Here is a 24,982-nt window from a genome sequence, read left to right on the forward strand (position 1 = left end):
CCCCAGGCCAAGTTTCTGACTGACTGCCAGCAGCCTCAACAGGCACAGTTCCTCCCTCACACTGGCCTGTTTAGGCCCAACTCATGACTGTCAGGCCCTATCCAGGCCCAGTGCCTGCCTTCTGACTGACTCTTGAAGCCCAAAACTTCCTCAAATCAGCCTTTTTAGGCCCACCTTCTGTCTACTGTTGGACTCTATAGACCAGCCTCTGCCTCACAGTGGACTCTCCAGACCCAGATCATGTCTTACTGTGGCCTCCTCAGGTGAAGCTCCTGCCTCACAATGGCCTCTGTAGGCCAAGCTCATGTCTCCCGGTGGCCTTTCCTAGTTTAACTTTTGCTTTTTGATGCATACTCCAGGCCCAAAACTCCCTCCATTCAGCCTGTCCAGGCCAAGATCTTCCTCCCAAAGGCCTCTGCAGGCCCAAATCGTCCTGAAGTCAGCCTCTGCAGGCCTAGGTCCTGCCTTCCAGTGCTGTGTAGGTCAAGCCAATGCCCCACAGCAGGCTTTCCAGCCCGAGCATTTGCTTTTGTGCATCCACTCCATGCCCTCAAATTACTCCAGTCGGTCTCTCCAGGCCCAGCTCTTCCTCCCAGCAGCTAAACTGTCCTCAATTCGGCCTCTCCAGGGCCAACTCCTGCCTTCTGGTGGCTTCTGCAGGCTAAAATCGACCTCACGTCAGCCTCTTTAGGCCCGGCTCTTGACTCTAAGCAGACTCTCCAGGTGTACAACTGCCTCAAGTCAGCCTCTCCAGGCCCAACTCCTGCCTCCCAGTGGCCTCTTTACGACCAGCTCATTCTACGTAATGGATTTTCCAGGCCCAGAACGTCCTCATGTCAGACGCATAAGACCCATTTGCTGCCTCATGGTGTTCTCTCCTGGCCCGGGTCTTCCTCCTGACTGTTTATAGACCCAACTCCAGCCAGACGACAACCTCTATGGACGTACCACCTGCCCAGCTTCTGATGGCCTGTATACGCCGAAAACTTACTCAACCCAAGCTCACTAGGCCAAACTCAGGCCACATGGGGGCCTCTGCAGGCCCAATCTTGAACTTGACCCGTCCAGGTCTAGCAACTGACTCCTGAAGGCCTCTGTAGACCCAGTCTGTCTCATGGCAACCTCCCCAGACCAAGGTCTTCCTCATGGCTGCATATACACGCCCAACTCTTGCCTCACAAAAAACAACTTCTTTTCGCTCAGGTCCTGCACACCCAGTTCCAGCCTCTGTAGGCCAGAAACTTTCTCCAATGAAGCTTTTTCGGCATCCCAGTCCAGAGCTCCTCCTGCCTTTCGGCAGCTGCAACAGGCCCCGCTCCTGCCTCCCTGTGGCGTCTTTAGGCCCAGCTAATTGGTCACGGGGAACGGCCTTTCCAGGCCACGTCTTTGCCTCTTGGTGGGTTCCCCAGGCCCAGAACTTCCTCAGGCCGGCCTCTCCAGGCCCAGTTGCAGCCTCCTGGCCTCCTGACCAGGCCAAGCTCCTCCTGCTCCACGCAGCGGCCCCAGGCCCATCTACCTCCCAAAGGCCCACTCGGGCCCAGCCTCTGCCTCACAGCGGACTCTCCACGCCCAGCGCTCGCCTCACTGCGGCCTCCCCAAGCCAGCGCTCCTCCTGCCTTTCCGCAGCTCCGACAGCCCCGCTTCTGCCTCCCAGTGGCCTCTTTAGGCCCAGCTCATTCGTCACGGGGAAGGGCCTTTCCAGGTCCTGTCTTGGGCTTCTGGTGCCTCTCCAGGCCCAGATCTTCCTCAGGCCGGCCTCTCCAGGCCCAGTTGCGGCCACCCGGCCTCCTGTCCAGGCCCAGCTCCTCTTGCTCCCGGCTACGGCCGCCGGCCCAGCTCCTGCCTTGCAGCAACCTCTTTGGACTCGGCTCCGGCCCAACTCCTGCTCAGCGGTCTTTATAGGCCCCAAACGTCCTGAAGCCAGGCCCTCCAGGCCCAACTCATCCTCCAGTCGGCCTCCGCTGGGCCAGCTCCTGTCTCTCGGCGGCCTCTCCAGCTGCCAGACTTTCTCAGGTCAGCCTCTCCAGGTCCAGCTCCTCCTGCCTGCCACTGGCCTCTTCAGACCCAGCCCCGCTCACGCCTCTGGGCGGCCTTCCCAGGCCCCGCTTCTGACTTCTGGCGGCCTCCTCGGGCCCAGGACTTGACCTCCAGTCGGCCTCTCCATGCCCAGCCTCCTGCCTCCCGAAGGCCTGCACGGTCCCAGCCTCTGCCTCACAGCGGACTCTCCACGCCCAGCGCTCGCCTCACTGCGGCCTCCCCAGGCCAGCGCTCCTCCTGCCTTTCTGCAGCTCCGACAGCCCCGCTTCTGCCTCCCAGTGGCCTCTTCCTCACGGGGAAGGGCCTTTCCAGGCCCCGTCTAGGCCTTTCGGCAGCTTCGAGAGGCCCAGCTCCTGCCTCACAATGGCCCCTTTAAGCCCAGCTTTTTCCTCACAACGGCCTTTCCAGGCCCAGTTGTTCCCTTCTGGCCGTCTCTCCGGGCCCAGAACTTTCTCAGGCCGGCCTCCCCATACCCAGTTGCAGCCTCCTGTCGTCCCCTCCAAGCCCAGCTGCTCCTCCTCCCGGCTGCATGTACAGGTCCAGTTCCTGCCGCACAATCACCTCTTTGGATTCAACTCCTGCCCAGCTCCTGGTGGCCTTTGTGGTCCCCAAACGTCCTGAAGCCAAGCTCTCCAGTCCCAGCTCAGTCCTCACGGTGGCCTCCCCGGGCTCAGCTCCTGCCCTCCAGCGGCATCTCTGGGCCCAGAACTTCCTCCAGTTGGCTTCTCTGGGCCCAGCGTGGGCCTGCCGGCGGCCTTGGCAGGCCCACATCGTCCTCACGTCAGCCTCCCCGGGCCCAGCTCTGCCCTCACGTTGACCTCTCCAGGCGCAGAAGGTCCTCAAGTGGGCTCCTCCGTGGCTGGCTTCTGCCTCCCGTCAGCTTCTACGGGCCCAGCCTCTGCCTCCCTCATGGCAGCCTCGCCAGGCTCAGCTCTTGCTTCTCCTGGCCACATCTTCAGGCCCAAGTCCTGCGTCACAACCAACAACCTCTTTTGGCTCAGCTCCTGCCCAGCTCCTGCCAGCCTTTTTAGGCCCCAGACTTTCTCCAGTCAAGCTCTTTTGGCCCACCACCTGCCTCCTGGTAGCCTGCACATACCCAGCTCTGGCTCCAGAACAACCTCTGCAGGCCCTGCTCCTGCCTCCCAAGGGACTCTCCAGGCCCAGCTGTGGCCTCACGGCGGCTTCCTGGGGCCATGTTCCTTCTTGCCTGCCTGCCAGCAGCCTCAGCAGGCCCAGCTTCTGAGGACCCTCACGGTGGCCTGCTTAGTCCTAACTCGTGCTTCTCGCAGCCTGCCCAGGTGTGAGCTCCGGCCTCACACAGGCCTCTCTGGGCCGAGGTCCTCCCTCATGGTGGTCTGTTGAGGCCAAGCTCATGCCTCTGGTGGGCCCCGCAGGCCCATCTCCCGCCTGTGGGTGGCCTCTAGCGCCCCAGCCTCTGCCTCACAGTGGCCCCTCCAGGTCCACCTCTTGCCTCACTGTGGCCTCCTCCGGCCACGCTCCTGCATCTCGGCAGCCTCCGTGGGTCCAGCTCCTGCCTCCCAGTGGCCTCTGTAGGCCAAGCCCGTGCCTCAGGGCGGCCTTTCCAGGCCTAGCGTTTGCTGCTTTGCATCCTCTCCAGGCCCAGAACTTGCTCCAGTCGGTCTCTCCAGGCCCAGCTCTTCCTCCCAGCGGCCCACACTGTCCTCCAGGCGGCCCCTCTGGGGCCAGCTCCTGCCTCTGGGTGGCCCCTGTGGGCCCCAATCGTCCTCCTGCCTGCCTCCCCGGGCCCAGCTCTTGCCTCTCGGCAGCCTCTCCAGGTGCAAAACTTCCTCGAGTCAGCCTCTTCTGGCCCAGCTCCTCCTGCCTCCCAATAGCCTCTTTAGTCCCAGCCCAGCTCATGCCTCTCGGCGGCCTTCCCTGGCCCTGCTTTTGACTTTTGGTGGCCTCTTCAGGCCCCGGACCTGATCTCCAGTCGGCCTCTCCAGGCCCAGCCTCCTGCCTCCCAAAAGGCCTTTACAGGCCCAGCCTCTGCCTCACAGTGGACTCTCCACGGCCGGCTCTTGCCTCCCTGCAGCCTCCCCCGTGCGCAGCTCCTCCTGCCATTTGGCAGCTTCGACAGGCCCAGCTCCTGCCTCCCAGTGGCCCCTTTAGGCCCAGCTCGTTCCTCACAATGGCCTTTCCAGGCCCAGTCGTTCCCTTCTAGCAGCCTTTCCGGGCCCAGAACTTCCTCAGGCTGGCCTCTCCAGACTCAGTTGCAGCCTCCCGGCGTCCCCTCCAGGCCCAGCTCCTCCTCCCGGCTGCGTCTACAGGCCCAACTCCTGCCTCACGACCACCTCTTTGGACTCAGCTCCTGCCCGGCTCCTGGCAGCCTTTGTGGGCCCCAAATGTCCTCAAGCCAAGCTTTCCAGTCCCAGCTCAGGCTTCACAGTGGCCTCCCCGGGCTCAGCTCCTGCCCTCCGATGGCGTCTCTGGGCCCCGAACTTCCTCCGGTTGGCTTCTCTGGGCCCAGCGTAGGCCTGCCAATGGCCTCGGCATGTCCGCGTCATCCTCATGTTGGCCTCTCCGGCCCCAGCTCCAGCCTCGCGACAGCCTCTTCAGGCGCAGAACGTTCTTCTGTCGGCCTCTTCCTGTCCAGCTTTTGTCTCCTGTTCGTCTTTTTAGCCCAAGACATCCTGAAGTCGGCCTCTTCCAGCCCTTCTCCTGCCCCCCATCAGCCTCTCCAGGTGAAAAGCTGTGTCCATCAGTCTTTCCCAGCCCAGTTCCTCCCTTTGAGTGGCCTTTTTAGACCCATGCCACCTCATGCATCTCCGCAGTCTTCCCAGGCCCCACTTTTGATATTTGTCATTCTCTTCAGAACCAGAAGTTGACCTCAAGTCGGTGTCTCCAGGCCCAGATTTTTCCTTACGAAGGTTTTACACCCCCAACTTCTGCCTCACAGTGGACTGTCTGCGCCCAGCTCTTGCCTCTCTGTTACCTTCCCTGTCCAAAACTCGTGCCTTTCAGCAGCTTTGACAGGTTCAACTCCTTTCTTTGAATGGCCTCTTTAGGCCCACCTCAGTTCTCTCAACTGCCTTTCCAGGCCCAGTTTTTTCCTTTTGGCTGCCTATCTAGGCCCTGAACTGCCTCAAGTGTGCCTTTCCTTCCCCAGTTGCTGCCTCCTGGTGTCCTCCTCTGGCCCAGCTCTTCCTCCTGGGTGCATCTGCATGTTGAGATTTTGCCTCACAACAACCTCTTTGGATTCAGCTCCTGTCCAGCTCCTGGCGGCCTTTGTAGACCCAAAACTTTCTCAAGTCCAGCCCTCCAGTATCACTGCCTTCCTTGTGGCAGCCTGAACAGGCCCAGCTTTGGCCCAACAATGGTTTCTCCAGGCAGCCTCAACAGACCCAGCTCCTGCCTCACACTGGCATCTCTAGGCCCAGCTGCTGCCTCTCACTGTCCTCACCTGGCCCATCTTTTTCCTTATGCCTGCCTCCCATGTCCCAGCTCCTGTCTCACTGTCGTCCCTGTCATACCAGCTCCTGTCTCACGATGGTCTCTTGTGGCCCATCTTCGGCCTCATAGTGACAACTTGAGCCCATCTTCTGCCTCATCATGGCCTTTTCTGGCTTTGCTCTTGCCTCGCAGTCACCTCTTCTGGATCCATCTTTTTAGTCTTTGATGGTCAACAACATTAAGGAGCCTAAAGCTTCCCTGGACTCTTAATTGTTGGTAACTTTACAGCAGAGTACCTTAGCAAAACACCTGCCTCTCCTTTTAGCCTTGACAGTGGATTTGTGACAAATTTATAATAAATTCTGCCTGCGTGGTTTCATACTAATTTTTGTTTTATTTAGTGACTCATCATTTTTCTTGTTTTCTTTGGGTGGGAATGGGAATGAGCCTCTGCTTCAGCCCTTTTTCTTTGCTCTGGACATGGTAACTTCTCACTTCATGTCTTCTATATTTATATTTTTTACAGTTATCTTTTTTGTTTTGTTAGGGTCTTGCTCTGTCACCCAGGCTGGAGTGTAGTCATGTGATCATGGCTCACTGCAGCCTTAGCTTTTTGGCCTGAAGTGATTCTCCCAACTCCACATCTTGAGTAGCTGATACTACAGGCACGTGCCGCCATGCCTGGCTAATTTCTGATTTTTTCTGAGAGGTTGGTTCTCACTGTGTTGCTCAGGCTGTTCCCAGACTTTTGGACACAAGCAGTCCTTTTGCCTGAGCCTCCCAAAGTGCTGAGATTATAAGCATGAGCCACCATGCCTGGCCTGCTATTTGTTTGTCATGAACTATTAAGAATTTACTTTTTGATTAATATACTATTTCTGTATAGATTTATGTATATATAGATATTTTAAATTTTTCATGGATACCAATTTTTTCCCTCTTTTTGAGACAAGGTACCACTTTGTCATTCAGGATGGAGTGTGTGTGGTGGTGTGATCCCGGCTCACCACAACCTCTTCTTTTCTTGGCTTAAGTGATCCTCCCACCTTAGCCTGCTGAGTAGCTGGGACCCTAGGTGTGAGCCACCATACCCAGGTAATTTTTATATTTCTTTTAGAGAGGGGGGTCTCACCATGTTTCCCAGGCTGGTTTCAAACTCCTGGGCTCAAGCAGTCCTCCTGCTTCAGCCTCTTGCAGTGCTGGGATTACAGGTGAGAGCCACCACATCTGGCCTACCATTCTCTTTTCATGGATCATTAAGAATTTACTTTATGCCAGCACAGTAACTCACGCCTGTAAATCCCAGCACTTTAGGAGGACAAGGTGGATGGATTACGAGGTCAGGAGTTCAAGACCAGCCTGGCTAAGATGGTGAAACACCGTCTCTACTAAAAATACAAAAATTAGCCAGGTGTGGCGGCAGGCACCTATAATCCCAACTACTCTGGAGGATGAGGCAGGAGAATTGCTTGAACCTGGGAGAACTAGGTGCCAGTGAGCTGAGATCATGCCACTGCGCTCCAGCCTGGGCAACAGAGTGAGACTGCATCTCAAAATTTTTTTAGTATTTTATTAGTATAATGTAAATATATAAATATGTGTGTGTATATTCATATGTGAATATATGTGTGTATGTATTTTCATAGTGCGCACACACACACACATTGTGAAAGAGATATTTGAATACCTAGAAATTGATAAGCTTCTTCCAGGTTTTGAAACCACTCTTAGCACAAACACAAAAGAAGTACAAACTATCATTATTAATGACCATGGACCAAGATGACCGTAAGTCAGCACTTTGCACTTCAACCACCTTCCAGCAGAGCATCTCAAAGGGCTGGATATATCTGAACGTCACACACTTTCACATAGACTAGGATGGTTTTACCTAGTTACCTCTTTTTTTTTTTTTTTTTTTGAGATGGAGTCTCGCTCTGTGGCCCAGGCTGGAGTGCAGTGGCCAGATCTCAGTTCACTGCAAGCTCTGCCTCCCGGGTTTACACCATTCTCCTGCCTCAGCCTCCTGAGTAGCTGGGACTACAGGTGCCCGCCACCTCGCCCAGCTAGTTTTTTGTATTTTTTAGTAGAGACGGGGTTTCACCGTGTTAGCCAGGATGGTCTCGATCTCCTGACCTCGTGATCCGCCCGTCTCGGCCTCCCAAAGTGCTGGGATTACAGGCTTGAGCCACCGCGCCCGGCCCTAGTTACCTCTTTTAAGACCTCATTGTGATCCTTGTTAGAGTGAAATCAAACTATTTCTCAAACCACAGAGATACAGAATAACAGCTTTGGTCAGGAAATAGGTATTTCATTTGGTTTGTCATGACAAGCTCCTGGCCTAGTCAGATGGAATATAGCAGAAGTGTGTGTGTGTGTGTGTGTGTGTGTGTGTGTGTGTGTGTGTGTGTGTGTGAACATTCTTGTGCACAGAAGTGGGGATGGAAGTGGGGGATTGAATTTGATAAAATCAGCAGGGGACAGGCTGCCGGGAGGAGGGCACTTGTTTTGGCAGCATCTGTGTAACTCTAGAATGAACAAAGGCTTGTAATCCACAGTTTTGTCTCCTGAAAAATAAAGATTGTAATTCCTGCCTTGATATGTGGACTAGGTGATTTGCTGTATGCAGAATATCTAGTATATAATAGGTGCTGAATTAATACTACTTTCTGTAGCTCATTCTTAATCACTGCTTAACTTTAAAAAGTTTAGGATGACTACTACTTTCGTAAAAATTATTTGTAATTATTATATAAAGTCGAAGTCCTATAGAAAAGTACAAAGCAGGCCAGTGCTATAGCTCACACCTGTAATCCCAGCTCTTTGGAAAGGCAGGGTAGAAGGATTACTCGAAGCCAGGAGTGTGAGGACAGCATGAGGAACATAGCAAGATCCCCTCTCTATAAAAAATTAAAAACCAGTTATGGTAATATGTACCTGTAGTCCCAGCTACTGGGGAGGCTGAGGCAGGTGGATCACTAGAACCCAGGAGTTTGAGACTGCAGCCTGGGTAATAGAGTGAGACCCTGTCAGACGGAGTGAGAGAGAGAGAGAAGAGAGAGAAAAAAGTACAAAGAAACAATAAATCATGAAATTTTCAACCACCAAAAAATAACTCTTAACATTATGTGATATTGCTAGGCCTAATAGCTCACGCCTGGCTGAGGCACGAGAATTGCTTGAGCCTCGGAGGCAGAGGTTGCAGTGAACCAAGATTACACCATTCTACTTCAGCCTGGGCAACAGAGACTGTCTTGGAAAAAAAAAAGGGGGGGGGGGATAATCCATACCTCTTTTTGTGCAAATAGATAATTAGGTAAATTGATATATTAATGCATTAAAAATAACTTTGCCTGGTGTGGTGGCTCACGCCTGTAATCCCAGCATTTTCGGAGGCTGAAGTGGGCAGTTCGCGAGGTCAGGAGATCAAGACAATCCTGGCCAACACGGTGAAACCCTGTCTCTACTCAGAATACAAAAATTAGCTGGGCATGGTGGCAGGTGCCTGTAATGCCGGCTACTTGGGAGGGTGAGGCAGGAGAATCGCTTGAACCTTGGAGGCGTAGGTTGCAGTGAGCCAAGATCGCACCACTGCATTCCAGCCTGGCAACTGATCAACACTGTCTGAAAAAAAAAATAGCTACGTATTTTATATGTGTTTCAGTTTAAATATCTATAACTTTCATTTTGCTTGATACAACAGAAGCTGAAGAAACTAAAGTAAGGTGGGAGAATTTCTAAACTTCAGATAAGGCCGGGCGCGGTGGCTCAAGCCTGTAATCCCAGCACTTTGGGAGGCCAAGATGGGCGGATCACGAGGTCAGGAGAGCGAGACCATCCTGGCTAACACGGTGAAACCCCGTGTCTACTAAAAAATACAAAAAACTAGCCCTGCAAGGGGGCGGGCACCTGTAGTCCCAGCTACTCGGGAGGCTGAGGCAGGAGAATGGTGTGAACCCGTGAGGTGGAGCTTGCAGTGAGCTGAGATCCGGCCACTGCACTCTAGTCTGGGCGACAGAGGGAGACTCCATCTCAAAAAACTAAACTAAACTAAACTAAACTAAACTAAACTAAACTAAAATAATGAAATAAAAATAAATAAACTTCAGATAAATGCCTATGTGAAAGTGGTATCTTTTTATTCAACATTCATTAAAATTATGAAAAAAGATAAAGTATCATGATTCTTTTTAATCTGCAGTTTCTATTTTCACCCACAGCTGCTGTGTTTTTGGAACTGGTGCATGTTTGAGAGTTCCTGTTTAATGCATTTATATTTGGATAACTTTTTTTTTTTTTTTTTTTTTTTGAGACAGAGTCTTGCTCTGTCACCCAGGCTGGAGTGCAGTGGTGCCATCTCGGGCTCACTGCAACCTCTGCCTCCCGGGTTCAAGCGATTCTCCTGCCTCAGCCTCCTGAGTAGCTGGGATTACAGGTGCATGTTACCACGCCCAGCTAATTTTTGTATTTTTAGTAGAGACGGGGTTTCACCATCTTGGCCAGGCTGATCTCGTACTCCTGACCTCAGGTGATCTGCCAGCCTTGGCCTCCCAAAGTGCTGGGATTACAGGCGTGAGCCACCGGGCCTGGCCTCTAATTTTTTTATCTTTTGTGTATAAATTCCAAAAGTATGGAATTTTGGAATTGCAGCCACCATTATATAAAAATTCTGGGAGGTAATTATTTCAGAGTGAGTTTCCGCACCAGGCCCCAACAGATCATGCCAAACCAGCATGAGGTCAAGTTTTACATTATTATTATTTGGTGTTAAACAGCTTTAATGTCGGTCATTGCAGCTTCTCGGCACAGTAAAAAATATCTCACATGATCAACATGTTCTGTTCTGGGGACGGGGGCAAAGGCAGGGGGAATCACCTTCTTAAAAAGTACAACTCAAGTTGGGAGGGCAGAGGGGATGGGGAGGAAACCCTCCCGGTGCCTGTAGCAAAGTGCAGGAGTCCCAGCCCCCAAACTAACCTGAGTCCGGCCCCATCTGGGGAAAAAAAGGGGTGTATGAACTCCCCCTATTCCACAGGTGCTTCCCTGTGGCCCAAGGCCCGCACCATAGTCCATCCTGCAGCCCTGGCAGGAGCTATTTTGCATTAAGTGGAAAGCTCTGAAGGTCACACACTCCAAGTTATGTACAGGGGCTGGGAGGAGGGAAACTGCTGCTGCAGGTCCCCCAGCTCTCCCCCTCTCACAGCTGCAGGGGTAGGGGGTATATATATAAGAGGAGCAGGCCTTGGCCGGGTGCGGTGGCTCACACCTGTAATCCCAGCACTTTGGGAGGTGGAGGCGGGAGGATCACGAGGTCAGGAGATCGAGACCACCCTGGCCAAGATGGTGAAATACCGCCTCTACTAAAAATACAAAAATTAGCCGGGCATGGTAGCGTGCACCTGTAATCCCAGCTACTCGGGAGGCTGAGGCAGGAGAATGGCGTGAATCTGGGAGGCGGAGCTTGCAGTGAGCCGAGATCGCGCCACTGCACTCCAGTCTGGGGGACAGAGCGAGACTCCGTTTCAAAAAAAAAAAAAAAAGGAGCAGGCCTTATTCTGCCCCAAACTGAAAGGATGAAATGACTTTACCCAGGAGAAGATAACCATCCTGCCCTCCATTGCTACCCCCACATACTGTCCGTGTCCTCAGGGGGTACTGTGAGTCTTGGGATCTTCTCCGGGGTCCCCCACCTGCCTGTGGTAGTTATGGAGGGACCCGGGGGTGGGGGTCAGGACTGGGGAGTCCCCTTCCAGCCAGGCTGTCCGAGGCCCTGATTCTGGGGCAGAGGCAGTGGCAGAGCAGCCAGGGTTGCACCACAGCATGAGCAGGGTCAGGGGTCAGGCAGGCCTGGGAGTCAGAGCAGGGGCAACAGCGGTGGACTAGCTATGTACACATCTTCTCCTCCAAGGTTTGTGTGCAGAACATCCTGCCCACGCTGCCCCAGCAGCTTCAGGTGGCACCTGCCCCAGCCCAGCCTCTGGGACCCAGGCAGTGTCTCCCAGCGGCCCTGCACCCACCACCAGCATCGGTTTCACCTGCAGTTGAAGATCCGTGAGGTGCCCAGAATGTCATGCAGTTGTCACTGCCACCGAGCAGCCCGCGGGGCTGAGGCTCCTCTCATTGGACCACCCCCGAAATGGCACCACTGCTGCCCCTGCTCCGACTACCAGCCTCTCCGGACTCCTAGAGGCAGTGGCGAGGCAGTGGCGGGGCAGCCGGGGCAGCGCCAGAGCCCCAGCCAGGTGAGGTGTGGTCAGGACCCTCGCGGGGCTGGGAGTCCGGGCAGGGGCAGAACAAACCTTGGAGGGGAAGATGTGTGCATAGCAGGCCTGGAGGGCGGCTGTGTCTGGGGGAACTGGAAGAAGCCGTGGGCCTGGAAGAGCTGCATGACCAGGGCCGACACTGTTCCAGGACTCGCGCACTGAGGAGGACAGCGCCTTCTCGGACTTCGGTTCCCTGAGCCCGTCCTCGGCTTGTCTGCCTGTACAGGCAGAGGGGAAGCTGTCCCCCTCTCACATGGCGCACTTGGGAGTGTTGGGCTCCAGGCTGCAGCTGGAGCATCTTCTCATCTTGCATTTGGGAGTGGTGAGGTCCTCGGGTGCGGGATCCAGGTCCGTAGGGTTCCCTCTGCCCCGCCCGCCAAAGCCCAGTCAGTTTCTCCTCTGCAGGCCCAGCACCCCGGGTGGCTCAGCCCAGCTGCTGCCTAGGAAAGCCTTACTGTCGGGAGGGGCCACTATGACTGAGGGGCCGCCTGGCTCCAGGTCGCCCACACTTTCAGGTCTCTTGTGCCAGAAGGTGGCAGGATCCGTTGGGAGGAATCAGGTGGCCTCGGAAGGTGTTGCTGGGCCCCCAGCCCCAGCGGGTAGGAGCCTTAGGGGGGCCTGCTCTGCTGCCCTGACCAGACTCCTGGGCCTTGAAGGCTCCTGGGCCCAGTTAGAAGGAGGTGAATGCCAAGGTTGAGGAGGAAGCATCCGAGTATGTGGAGGAGCAGGACAGGGCAGGACCATAGCCTTTGCCAAAAACTGCAGATGGATCAGGGGGGCCCTGGGGGCTCAGGATCCAGCAAGGGGCGGCAGGGGATAAAGGAGGAAGGGATGACAGGTGCAAATGCCTTCCCATCAAAGTCCTTGTTGCCCTCTGGCTCCTTCCCAGATCTGCCCCCACTCTCAGTCGGTCACCCACTCCTTGAACTTGAGATCAGTGTCAGTGGTGCTGAAGCCATCATCAGCAATGACATCATCACCCCTTCCTCTTCATGGATGACCATGTGCTCTTGGTCACTCGCTATGTCCTCACTGGCCACATGCTGGGAATAAACAGCTCAAGTGGGCAGCAGCAGGGCTGCCCACTGGTCACCTCCTTCACCAGGGACTGCAAAGTGGCCTGGAGCTCCATACTGGGCAGAAGGCTTTGGGCCAGATATGATGCAGCCCCAGACACCACCTGTGTCAGTTCCTGTAGTGCCTGACGGTCCACTTCCTTGCTGTCCAGGCTGTGTACTCCACTGTGGCAGAAGGCTCAGGCCAGGCTGAGCCAGATTCCCTGACTGTGTGCAACTGTTCTGCCCCACAGAAGCTGCTCCTTGGTATCCCAGCTCTGGAGTGTCTGGGCTGCAACTGACAGGAGCTCAGAGGACATCCCAGGGGCATTGGCAGTGCCTGTCTCTGACATGCTCTGCTTCCATGAGCCCTTGTGCCCTCCTGCCAGCCCCTGGCTTGTGGGCTTGGCCTCCGGGCTGGACTTCTTTCAGTCCTTGTTGCAAGTGGGCCACCTTCACCTGGGAGGTCAGGTCATGGTACTTCTGCTTCTCATTGGGCCCCAGGGTGTTCCACCACTCACCCAGGATCTGGCTGATGGTCCGGTTGTCCTGGTTGGGGTCATGCTGGTGGGCCCCGCCAGGACTTGGTGCTGCTTGCTGAAGATCATGACCGCCACTTACGGGCCGCCGGATGTGGTCTTTGTCCCATTTGTTGGGGCTGCATTCATCCTTCTCAGATGAGTCCAGGCAGACCACTGAGGGACTGGGTCTGACATATTCTGGGTGCTAGAGGCAACTGGGTGTCAGGAGACATGACAGAGAGGAAAGCATCTTCATGGTCATTCTCTGTGTCACTGTCCAGCAGGGGCTCCCCTGAGGGGCCCAGGACTCCTCCTCCATGGTGGGAGGTGAGCTCTTACCAGGTTCAACCACCCCCAAAGTGTGTGGGGGTCCAAGCCCTGGGCTTTCAGGGCAGGTGGCTCCAGGAGGCCGCCCAGGGTGAGCACTCCCTGTCCCACCTGGTGGCCGCTCATGAGCAACAGCTGCTGACTTGGCAGGTTCTTTTGTCTGGTTGGAGGCCACTGAGTGACTGGCAGGTTGCTGGGCCTCACGCGGCTACAGGGAGGGGTCAGGAAAGGGACAGAGTGCCAGGGGAACACGGCCACAGAGCAAGGTTCCATGTTCCTCCACCTGAAGATGCTGATGCCACTGGAGGCCTTGCTAGACGCAGGCATCAGGGGCCTGTGTGCCGAGTACTTGGTCCTGGCAGTGGGTTCCTGGCAGGCTCTCACACCTCCTCAGCCCCCTCCTCAACCAAGACAGCTTGGACCTACAGAAGGGAGGGTGGGAGGGGAGCAGGAGCCCAGGCCTTAAGTTTTTTTTTTTTTTTTTTTTTTTTTTTTTTTGAGATGCAGTTTGGCCGGCTGGAGTGCAGTGGTGCAATCTCAGCTCACTGAATCCTCCACTTCCTGGATTCAAGCGATTCTCTGGCCTAAGCCTCCCAAGTCTATGCACCTTTGCCGCTGAATATTGTATATTTTCTTATGCTTTCATGTGATTAACTGGCATTCTTTTTTTTTCTTTTTGAGACAGAGTGTTGCTCTGTCACCTAGGCTGGAGTGCAGTGGTGTGATCTCGGCTCACTGCAACCCCCGCCTAGTGGTTTAATTGATTCTCCTGCCTCAGCCCCCCGCTAGTTGGGATTATAGGCACCTGCCACCACACCTGGCTAATTTTTTGTATTTTTAGAAGAGGTGGGTTTTCACATGTTGGCCTGGCTGGTCTTGACCTCCTGACATCAGGCGATCCACCCTCCTCGACCTCCCAAAATGCTGTGATTACAGGCATGAGCCCGGGCACCCAGCTGCTTTCTATCATTTTTACTTGAAAAACTCCATTAAGCATTTCTTTCAAGGTAGACCTAGTGGTCCTGAATTCCCTCAGCTTTGTTTGTCTAGGGAACATGTTATTTCTTCTTTCTTTCTGAAGGATAGCTTTGTCAGACATAGTATTAGTTGCTGGCAGTTTTTTCTTTCAGCACTTTGAATATATTCTTCAATTCTCTCCTGACCTGCAAAGTTTCTTCTGAGAAATCTGCTGATAATTTAATGAAGAGTCTCTTGTCTGTGTCATGCCACTTTTCTCTTGCCTCTTCAACATTTTAAAAAAATATTTGACTTTTGATTATTTGATTATATTGTGATTATGTATATTTGGTTTGAACCCCTTAGGAATCTTTAAGCTTCATGGATTTGGATGTCTAAATCTTTCCCTCAATTTAGGCAGTTTCAGCCATTCTTTCTTTAAATAAACTTATTTCTCCTTTCTCTACTTTCCTTCTCAAACTCACATGACAGTGGATTGCCTAATGATGTCTCGTTGGCTTTCTTTTCTCTCTCCTTTTTTTTGAGCTGTAGTCTTGCTCTGTCGCCCAGGCAGGAGTGCAATGGCATGGTCTTGGCTCACTGCAACCTCCCACTTGGGCTCTGCAGCCCAGCCTGTCTTATAACTGCTGCCTCCTTGAAGCGACACCTGGAAGATTCTTCTTCCCTTTGAGGGAGAATCATCATTGATTGCTTCATCGCTAGTAAGGGACTGAGGTGGGAGAATCACTTGAACCCTGGAGGCAGAGATTGCTGTGAGCCAAGATCACACCACTGCACTCCAGCCGGGGTGACAGAGTAAGACTCTGTTATTTAAAAAAAAAAAGTTCTGGAGATGTATGGTGGTGATGATTGCCCAACACCAAGGAACTGTACAGTTAGAAATGGTTGTGATGGTGAATTTTACATGTATTTTAGCACAATTAAAATATACATATATGATAATGTATGTATCTATGCATCTAAACCAGATGCTGAGAGACAGGAAGAGGAGCTGGTGAAGGCATGCAGTGCCTGAGGGGGACGGTCCCCGCCCAGAGTCCTGGGAAGGCTGGCCACTGCTCTCTGCAGACAGAGCTGGTTGTCCCGGCTGCCCTGGACTCCCTAAAGGCAGGTGCGCACACAGCCACTAGTGGGCAGCATGGGCCCTCGAACAGGGAGCCTGGGCATGAATGATTCCATCATCAACTTCTCCAAATGTAAGAGGGGAAGGGTCATTCTGGCCCACCCGCCACGCATGGTTGCAGTGAAGCTGAGAGGAGAGGACAGATCGCAAAACTAGAAAGTGTCCAGCCAGGGCCGGGCATGGTGGTTCATGCCTGTAATCCCAGCACTTTGGGAGGCCGAGGCAAGTGGATCACCTGAGGTCAGGAGTTTGAGACCAGCCTGACCAATATGGTGAGACCCTCGTCTCTACTAAAAACACAAAAATTAGCTGGGCATGCTGGCATGCGCCTGTAGTCACAGCTACTCAGGAGGCTGAGGCAGGAGAATCGCTTGTGAAAGAGATCAAACACACACACATTCACACATTCCTCAGCCCTGGGCCCAGCACAAGCACATTCCTCCATATATCTCAACTTCCTGAGCCCAGCACAAACACATTCCTCCATATATCTCAACTTTGGAAAAACACCACCTGGAGAGTCCCCTGATAAAGGTCATGAGTGTTTGAAAGAGTAACTGAAACTCCCAGAAGGCGGGAACCAATCATAAACGGCCAAATCGCCTTGTTCAAATATCAGCCAATCCCAAACCTGTATTGCATAAAAATCCCCTGTGACTCTGTGCCTGTTTACTGCTGACTATATAACGCTGTCTCAGACCCAGCCGGGGGCTCTCGAACAGTTTTTGGTCGGGAGTCCAGGTTCGAACTTGTATTAAAGATCCTTGCCATTTGGCTTTGACCTCGGATTCTGGTGGTCTTCTTTGGGGAATTAAAGGACTGGGGCACAACACTTGAACCTGGGAGACAGAGGTTGCAGTGTGCCAAGATCCTGCCGCTTCACTCCAGCCTGGGGGACAGAGCTAGACTCCATCTCAGAGAAAGACTCTGTCAAACAAACAAACAAACAAAAAACAGAAAGAAAAGAAAGGAAAAAGAAAGAAAGTGTCTAGCCTGGGCAACATGGAGAAACTCCGTCTCTACTAAAAATAGAAAAATTAGCCGGGTGTGGTGGTGAGAATCTGTGGTCCCAACTATTTGGGAAACTGAGGTGGGAAGATCAACTGAGCCCGGGATGCAAAGGTTGCAGTGAGCTGAGATCGCACCACGCCACTGCACTCCAGCCTGGGCTACAAAGCGAGACCCTGTCTCAAAAACCAAACAAAGCAAAAAAAAAAAAAAAAAAACTAGAAAGTGAGTGATACGGATGTGGAATTGCTGCAGCTGTCCTGCAGACACGACCTTTTGGAGGGAGACCTCTGTCAGGAGACTGAATTCTTCATTGGCTCAAACCTCCACCTCTGGGAGGGGCCCACCTGGAAGTCCCCATGCTGCTACCCTGCAATTCCATACTTGGGCACAGTAAGCACAGAATCAGAGATGAGACAAAGGACAGCATGGCGCACTGGGGAGCCCTGAGCCTTTCCTATGGTCACCCTGTCCCCAGGGGCTCCTTTCCTGAGGGCACACCCAGGTGTGAACTTCACCCAGCACAGGCCAGCCCCTCCAGGGCAACCCAAGCCCCTCCCTACCCTGCTAGAGAGACAAATGGTAGAAATGAGGAAATGAATGGAGAGCTGGAGGGGACTGGGATGGGGAGAGGGGAGGAGGCTGGGCTAATAAGTAAGAATTGCAGGGACTGAGGACATTTTCCAAGAAATGTTCTCCTCACCTGAATGTAGCTTAGGTAACAAAATAATCTATGAAGTAGCAATATTGACACATCAATATTGACACAGCAATATTGGCACATCAGAGAGCTGGTATAACTGCACAAGGCCGCACAGCAGAGACAGGATCAAAGCAGGTCCAGTGAAAACTCTGTAGGCCTCCACTACAGACCCACGTCAGAAAACACATTCTAGAATGTTCCAGAACCAATCGTGTAACACAGGTGCCAAAGTCCAACTTAAAAAAAAAATCCTTAATGTCTTGAGCTCTGCCTTTTTTTTTTTTTTTTTTTTTCGAGACAGGGTCTTACTCTGTTGCCTACGCTGGAGTGTTATGCCCAGACCGTTTATTCCCTGAAGAAGACCACCAGAGTCCAGAGTCAAAGCCAAGGGGCAAGGATCTTTACCGCAAGTTCGAACTTGGTCCCTCTGCTCCACAGCATACAAGAGGGCCTCGAATGATGCATGTGCTCGCTTTTTATAGCCCGATGTAAACAGGATATGTAAGGTTACAGAGAAACAAGGGAATTCTTTTGGTTACAGCATTACAATTGGTTAACATTTTAAGTTATACATTTAGCAGTTTTTTTTTTTTTTATTGGTTCCCGCGCTTTCAGTAAAACCACTCCACAAACGGTTGTGACCTTATCAGGGACTCTTCAGGTGGTGTTTTTCTAAAGTTGAGACAAATGGAGGAATGTTTGTACTGGGCCCAGGACTGAGATATATGGAGGAATGTGTTTGTACTGGGCTCGGAAGTTGAGACAAATGGAGGAATGTTTGTACTGGGCCCAGGAAGTTGAGACAAATGGAGGAATGTTTGTACTGGGCCCAGGAAGTTGAGACAAATGGAGGAATGTTTGTACTGGGCCCAGGACGTTGAGACAAATGGAGGAATGTTTGTACTGGGCCCAGGACGTTGAGACAAATGGAGGAATGTTTGTACTGGGCCCAGGAAGTTGAGACAAATGGAGGAATGTGTTTGTACTGGGCCCAGGACGTTGAGAGATATATGGTTTATCTCTTTCATTTCCCCCTTTCTCAGGTACCTCTGGAGCCAATCTTGGGTCTTATAAGTCTGATTCTGTTTCCGCGTTTACAGGTTGGTATTGGGCTCTGAGGACCATGAGCTGTATGGTGTCAAACCTTTTCCTGACAAACTGCAAAATTCGGTTAATAACACAGGGTCCTATGGTAAACAGAAATAGTAGGCTTAGCAGGAGTCCAAGGAAGGGAGCTAACAGAGAAAACATGGAGGAATTCCACCATTGGTTTGCAGCTGAGGCAAATTGCTGTTTTTTCATTTCTATGCTTAACTTGCCTAACTGTTGGACCCGGTTCTCTACAAGCCCTGATTCATTTATGTAAAAACAACAGTCTTCCTTCAGGAACATACATGTACCACCTTTTTCAGCAGTGAGTAGGTCTAGGGCCCTCCGGTTCTGCAAGGTTACCTGAGCTAGGGATGTGAGCTGTGGCTGAAGGGAGGCAAGGGACTCAGCCAACTCCTCCATAGCAACGGCAAATTGTTGGTACAACTTGTTGCTTTCTATGAGGGTGTGACCTAGGGCTCCCCCTGCCAGTCCGGCCGCAATGAGGGATGTGGTGAGGGAGATTCCCGCAATGAGGGGGAGAAATATGGCTCGTGCAGGTCTCGGTCTAGGGGCTGGGTGTATAGCAGTGCTAGTCCAGTTACCGGTGTACCCCAGGAACTCGCCAGCAGTTGGTAGAGTTAACCGGGGAACTAGTGTGACAGGGAGACACAGTAGGTTGGTAACAGAGGGACCAGATGGTCTTAGATAATGTTCCATTACACCAAAAGAATATGCCCGGCGGGGCCCTCAGGTTGGTATTAGGGGGCATTACAGTGATGTTGCAGAGGCTAGAGTTAGTGCCTGAAACACAGTAGGGAAACTTCTCCTGACTGGGGTTCCGGTACAGTGGCACATTAAGAATAGGGGCATTCGAGAGATTCCGAAGGTTGTTAGTTTGGGTAAAGGATTCCCATGGCAGAGGGACAGCGGTTAGCGGTGGACGCCCTAGGGTGGCACACAGAAAGCAGCCAGACAAGCTGTGAAGTCCTGTAAGGTTAGCAAGTTCTAATCTTTCTTGTAATAATTCTAACCAGGAGAAAGGACGTAAATCTTGTGTTAGTCTGTCTTCCTGTCATTGGATATCCCCATGGACCAGGGGCCGTACCTGAACTAGGCCACGCCACAGAAAGAGGTGACTGCTAGGCCACGTGGAGGAAGAGGAATAGTATACAGCCCCATGTTGAGGCGTGGTCCAGCGGGAGTTCCAAGGGTCCTTAACTATCCAAGTATAGATGCCACCTCTACCCTGCTGGTAGAAGTTCCACCCGGATTGCTCATTCCACCCTCTGACTGAGTGCATTTTACAGTAACTGTAGGGGCAGCCTGCGTTTTGGTGCCACCAATAGTGTTTACAATTGTACTTAGTCTGATCAAACTCAAAACATATTATTGGCGCCATTGGTTTGGCTATCTGAAAACCAGTAAAATTCAGCAAAATTGGGTCACTGCACCCTGTGGAGGGGCAATCAGCACTGGCCAATAACTTCCCGGGCTTACGAGGTTGCCCAGGGTGGGTTCGGTTTTCGTAAAGCCAGAATCTCCAGACAAAGGGGTTAGGAACTGGTTTTGTGTTTGCCCCAGCAGCCACTAGGGCGACTAACGTTAGGGTTAGACTACCTAGCTGCATGTTTGCAGTGAGCTATGCTGCCGGCGCAGGGTGAGTTTTAAGGGGTTGTTCTTAGCTCTGTCCACAGTCCACGTGGCTGGTGCTTCAGTCACTGCCGTGATTAGTCCAAGAAGGTCGGAGGTTGGGTCCACTGGTTTGACGTGGGTGTAGTGGATCCACGACGCGATGCCTTCTACCTTTAGGGTGGTGGGCATGGTTAGGAGTACCTGGAGTGGTCCCTTCCACCTGGGTTCTAAGGTCTCTTGTCGGTGTTGCTTAACCAGGACCCAGTCTCCCGGCTGGTACGGATGGGGTGTTGGTGGGGGACCGGTCTCATATAGTTCCTTCAGCTTAGGCCAGATTTCTTGATGAATTTTCTGCAAGGCTTGTAGGGAAAATAAGAGTTCAGAGACATTTTCTGTTTCAGATTTGAGCAGATCATCTTTTAGGCTGGGAACCAGGGGTGGGGATCTGCCATACATGATTTCATAAGGGGTAAGACCCAGCCTGTAAGGGGTATTACGCACCCGGAACAGAGTGTAGGGGAGAAGGACCACCCAATTAGCGCCAGTCTCCATAGTCAATTTAGTTAAGGTCTCTTTTAAGGTCCGATTCATCCTTTCTACCTGTCCTGAACTTTGGGGCCTGTAAGCGCAATGTAGTTTCCAATTTGCCCCAAGGATGGAAGCCAAATCCTGACTTACCTTAGCAACGAAGGCCGGCCCATTATCTGACCCTAGCTGGATGGGGAAGCCATACCTGGGGAGGATGTCTTCCAGAATTTTCTTTGCTGTAACCTGAGCGGTTTCTCTTTTGGTTGGGAATGCTTCAGTCCACCCTGAAAAAGTATCTACAAAGACAAGTAAGTACCGATACCCGTATTTTCCTGGCTTTATCTCAGTAAAATCTACTTCCCAGTAGATACCAGGCCTGGTTCCCCTGAGCCTTGTTCCCGTTGCAGCCTGGGATTGGGGATAGGTGTTGTTAAGCTGGCAGACTTTGCAACTTGTCACGATGCTGCTGGCCGTCTCAGCTATATGTCTGATCTTGAGCTTGGAGCGTCTGATCAGGTCTATCATCTGCCGGGCACCCAGGTGGGTGGTTCGGTGGATGTGTTCCAACACTTGTTGTCCTAATTTTTCTGGTAGGATAGTTTGGTCATTAGTATCAGTCCACCACCCATTTTGGATCCGTTTCAGGGGAAGTTTGTCAATCCACTGGAGATCTTGTTCTGAATAATCAGGGAGATATGGCAAGTCCTGGGGGCCCGGATCAGGGAGCTGGAGTGCAAGGAGTTGGTTGGGAGCCTTTGCCACACTCCTTGCAGTTTGGTCTGCCAGAAAGTTGCCTTGAGCAATTGGAGTGGTTGGTTTCTGATGCCCTGGGCAATGTACAATAGCCAATTTTTCTGGTCTCCATAGGGCTGTTAACAGGGCTAGGATCTCTTGCTTGTTTTTTATCTCTTTTCCTTCAGCCGTTAGTAACCCTCGCTCCCTGTAAATGGCCCCATGTATATGCGCCATAGCAAAAGCATATCGGCTGTCTGTGTATACTGTCAGTTTCTTCCCTGCCCCTAAGGTAAGAGCTTGGGTGAGCGCTATCAGTTCGGCCTTCTGGGCCGATGTCCCCGGGGGCAGGGGTTCCGCCCAGGTTACCTTAGTCTCTGAAGTCACTGCTGCTCCTGCATACCTCTGGCCTTGGTGTATGAAGCTGCTCCCATCAGTGAACCAAACGAGGTCAGCATCAGGAAGTGGGCGGTCCTGCAGGTCCTCTCGAACTCCGTGCACTTGAGCTAGTATCTCGGTGCAATCATGGAGCGGGGCGTCCAGGTCTGGGTTGGGCAGCAGCAAGGCAGGGTTTAAGGTTGTTGGGGGCAGGAAAGTTATCCTGAGGGGGTTTAGTGGTAGTCCTTGGTAGTGGGTGAGCAGGGCGTTACTTATCCATCGATTAGGTGGATGTTTGAGTACACCCTCGATGGCATGTGGGGTAACGACCCGTAATTCTTGACCCATGACAAGTTTATCAGCATCTTGTACCATCAGGGCTGTGGCTGCGATCATTCGGAGACATGGGGGCCACCTGGCAGCCACTGGGTCTAATTTCTTTGACAGGTAGACAACTGGCCTCCGCCAGGGGCCTAAGTTCTGAGTTAGCACCGCCTTGGCGACACCCTTGCTCTCGTCCATGTATAAGTGGAAGGGCTTGGTGACATCAGGTAGTCCTAGTGCAGGCGCAGAGAGTAGGGTGGTTTTGATCTGTTGGAAAGCCGACTCGGCTTCTTCTGTCCAATTAAATGGCTGCTGTCCCCGTGTTGCCTGATATAAGGGTTTAGCCAGCTCTGCGAACCCAGGTATCCATAGTCTACAAAATCCCGCCGACCCCAGGAATTCCCTTACTTGCCGGGTGGATTGTGGCCTGGGGATCTGCAGAACAGTCTGCTTCCGGGCATCTGTTAACCAGCGCTGCCCTCCTTTTAGCAGGTACCCCAGATATATTACTTCTGGTTTACAGATTTGAGCTTTCTTTGCCGAGACCCGGTAGCCTAGATTCCCTAGAGCTTGCAAGAGACCCTTGGTCCCTTGGAGGCAAGTTTCTTGGGTCTCGGCCGCAATCAGGAGGTCATCACCATACTGTAGTAAAGTTACTTCAGGGTGTTTGCGTCGGTACTCACCCAGGTCTTCATGGAGGGCCTCATCGAACAGGGTAGGAGAGTTTTTGAATCCCTGCGGCAGTCTGGTCCATGTCAATTCGCCACTTATGCCCCTTTCAGGGTCAGTCCACTCGAAGGCGAAGAGCTTTTGGCTCTGAGGGGCTAAAGGCAAACTGAAGAAGGCATCTTTCAGATCTAAAACAGTGTACCATTGATGTTTAGGGTTTAGAGTACTCAGGAGGGTGTATGGGTTAGGCACAGTTGGATGTATGTCCATAACCCTCTTATTGACTTCGCTCAAGTCTTGTACAGGTCTGTACTCTCCGCTATTGGGTTTCTGTACTGGCAACAATGGAGTATTCCAGGGCAAGTGACATGGGCGAAGGACCCCTTGGTCGAGGAGCTGGCGAATATGTGGTGCAATCCCTTCTTTGGCCTCTAGGGGCATCGGGTATTGGCGTACCCGAACTGGGTCTGTCCCAGGCTTGAGTTCAACAAACAAGGCAGGATGGTGTTTTGCTAGTCCTAAGCCCCCTGTTTCCGCCCAAGCTCCTGGATATTGCCGGAGCCAGGTTGCTATGTCCTGGTCAGGGGCCGCTCGCTCCTGGTGGAGCCGGTACTCATCTTCTAGGGTTATAGTCAGGACGGACATGGGCTGATTTTGGGAGTTGGTCATGACAGGCCCCTCAGGGAGGAAATGGATCTGTGCTCCCTTTTTAGTTAGCAGGTCTCTCCCTAATAGGGGACAGGGGTGTCTCAGGGATGACCAGGAAAGAATGGGTTACATTCCTGGCTCCGAGGTTTACTGTTCTTTGTGTCTTCCAGGGGTATTTCTTAATCCCTATGGCCCCTTGTACCCACGAAGACTTGGAGGATAATTTTCCATTAGTTTTAACTAGGACCTGAGTGCTGTGCTCCCGTATCGACCAAGAACTGAACTGGGGACCCCTCCACTTGCAAAGTTAACCTAGGTTCGGGGAGGGGGTCCAAACCCCGTCTTCCCTAGTCTTCGTCTTGAGTGACTAGCATGGGTTTAGACCTAGGGGGTCCCTGTCCTCTGTGTTGTTTCTTTTTAGGGCAGTCCTTTATCCAATGGCCAGCCTCCTTACAGTAGGCACATTGGTCTTTGCTTAGATTATCATGTCTGGGGGACCGCCTAGGTTGGGCGTCCTCTGGCTGTAGATGCTCTTTTTGTACTACTGCTGCCAGGACCTTGGTCATTTTTTCAGTGGCCTTAAATTGCTTTTCCTCTGGAGTATCTCTATTATTGTAAACTCGCTGGGCTATCTGAAGGAGGTCCTGAATCTGTTTTCCCTCTAAGTCTTCTAATTTCTGGAGTTTCTTTTTAATGTCTGGGGCCGCCTGATTTACAAAAGACATTACAACAGCTGCCTGACTTCCTGGGGCCTCTGGGTCTATGGGGGTGTACTGTCTAAAAGCTTCCATTAATCTTTCTAAATAGGTAGCTGGGCTTTCTGTCTTTCCCTGCAGAACAGAGTATACTTTAGCCAAATTAGTGCGCTTGCGAGCAGCTGCCCGGAGACCCGCCATTAGAGTCTGGCGATAAAGGTGTAGCCGTCCCCTACCTTCTGCTGTGTTGTAGTCCCACGCCGGCCTGGTCAGCGGAAAAGTCGCATTTATGAGGTCGGGGTTGGCAGTCGGTTGACCGTCGTCCCCCGGGACCAACTTTCTAGCTTCTACCTGGATTCTCTCTCGCTCCTCCGTTGTGAATAAAATTCGGAGGAGCTGCTGACAATCATCCCAAATGGGCTGGTGGGTGAACATGACACTATCTAATAAAGCCATTAAATCTTTGGGGTTGTCTGAAAACCGGGCACTCTGAGTCTTCCAGTTATACAGATCACTGGTGGAGAATGGCCAGTACTGGAGCCTGGGGATTCCCGTGTCATCTGGGGGTCCTATTTCCCAAAGGGGTAGAGCCACTGTGGAGTCAGGCGGCTGGGGGGGGGGCTAATCCGCAAAGTGCGCCCTCGCGTCCGCCCCGGTGGTCCTTCAGAGTTACTTTCACTTTCAGTGAGCTCGGGTGCGCCGGCCGCCTCCCGTCCGCCTACTTCTTCCTGCGGCTCAGCCCGGGGGGCTGGGGCTTGGGGCCCGGAGGGGTACGGAGGGGGATCTATGGACAGTGGGTCCCCGCTATCAGGTAAAACAGGATGGGGGGGTGGTCGGTTGCTTGGATTTTAGCAGCCG

At 52.6% G+C, this 24,982-nt stretch overlaps 2 protein-coding genes and 3 pseudogenes across 2 annotated transcripts; 4 read left to right on the forward strand and 1 right to left on the reverse strand.

Annotated features, from left to right (window-relative positions):
- The first annotated feature begins 805 nt into the window (after positions 1-805).
- Positions 806-2,175, forward strand: LOC115898320 (proline-rich protein HaeIII subfamily 1-like). Its single transcript, XM_030932928.1, has 3 exons — positions 806-835; positions 1,342-1,796; positions 1,934-2,175. Exons 1-3 carry the CDS (start codon positions 806-808, stop codon positions 2,142-2,144), a joined length of 696 nt encoding a protein of 231 aa, XP_030788788.1. The 3' UTR covers positions 2,145-2,175.
- Positions 2,176-2,536: 361 nt separating this feature from the next.
- On the forward strand, positions 2,537-3,311 carry LOC104675899 (annotated as a pseudogene).
- A 98-nt stretch (positions 3,312-3,409) lies between these two features.
- On the forward strand, positions 3,410-5,810 carry LOC115898321 (annotated as a pseudogene).
- Positions 5,811-10,828: 5,018 nt separating this feature from the next.
- On the forward strand, positions 10,829-14,295 carry LOC115898331. Its single transcript, XM_030933013.1, has one exon. It carries the CDS (start codon positions 11,334-11,336, stop codon positions 11,871-11,873), a length of 540 nt encoding a protein of 179 aa, XP_030788873.1. The 5' UTR covers positions 10,829-11,333; the 3' UTR covers positions 11,874-14,295.
- LOC115898322 lies at positions 12,099-17,153 on the reverse strand (annotated as a pseudogene).
- Between the last annotated feature and the right edge of the window lie 7,829 nt (positions 17,154-24,982).

The sequence above is a fragment of the Rhinopithecus roxellana genome, chromosome 6, assembly GCF_007565055.1.
Source record: "Rhinopithecus roxellana isolate Shanxi Qingling chromosome 6, ASM756505v1, whole genome shotgun sequence".
Lineage (NCBI taxonomy): Eukaryota > Metazoa > Chordata > Mammalia > Primates > Cercopithecidae > Rhinopithecus > Rhinopithecus roxellana.

Coding starts and splice junctions, on each gene's coding strand:
- LOC115898320 (XM_030932928.1), top strand. CDS start 806: ATGGATTTTCCAGGCCCAGAACGTCCTCAT. Junction 836..1,341: donor CAGGCCCAGAACGTCCTCAT/GTCAGACGCATA, acceptor TGGCGTCTTTAG/GCCCAGCTAATTGGTCACGG. Junction 1,797..1,933: donor CCACCCGGCCTCCTGTCCAG/GCCCAGCTCCTC, acceptor CAGGCCCTCCAG/GCCCAACTCATCCTCCAGTC.
- LOC115898331 (XM_030933013.1), top strand. CDS start 11,334: ATGTACACATCTTCTCCTCCAAGGTTTGTGTGCAGAACATCCTGCCCA.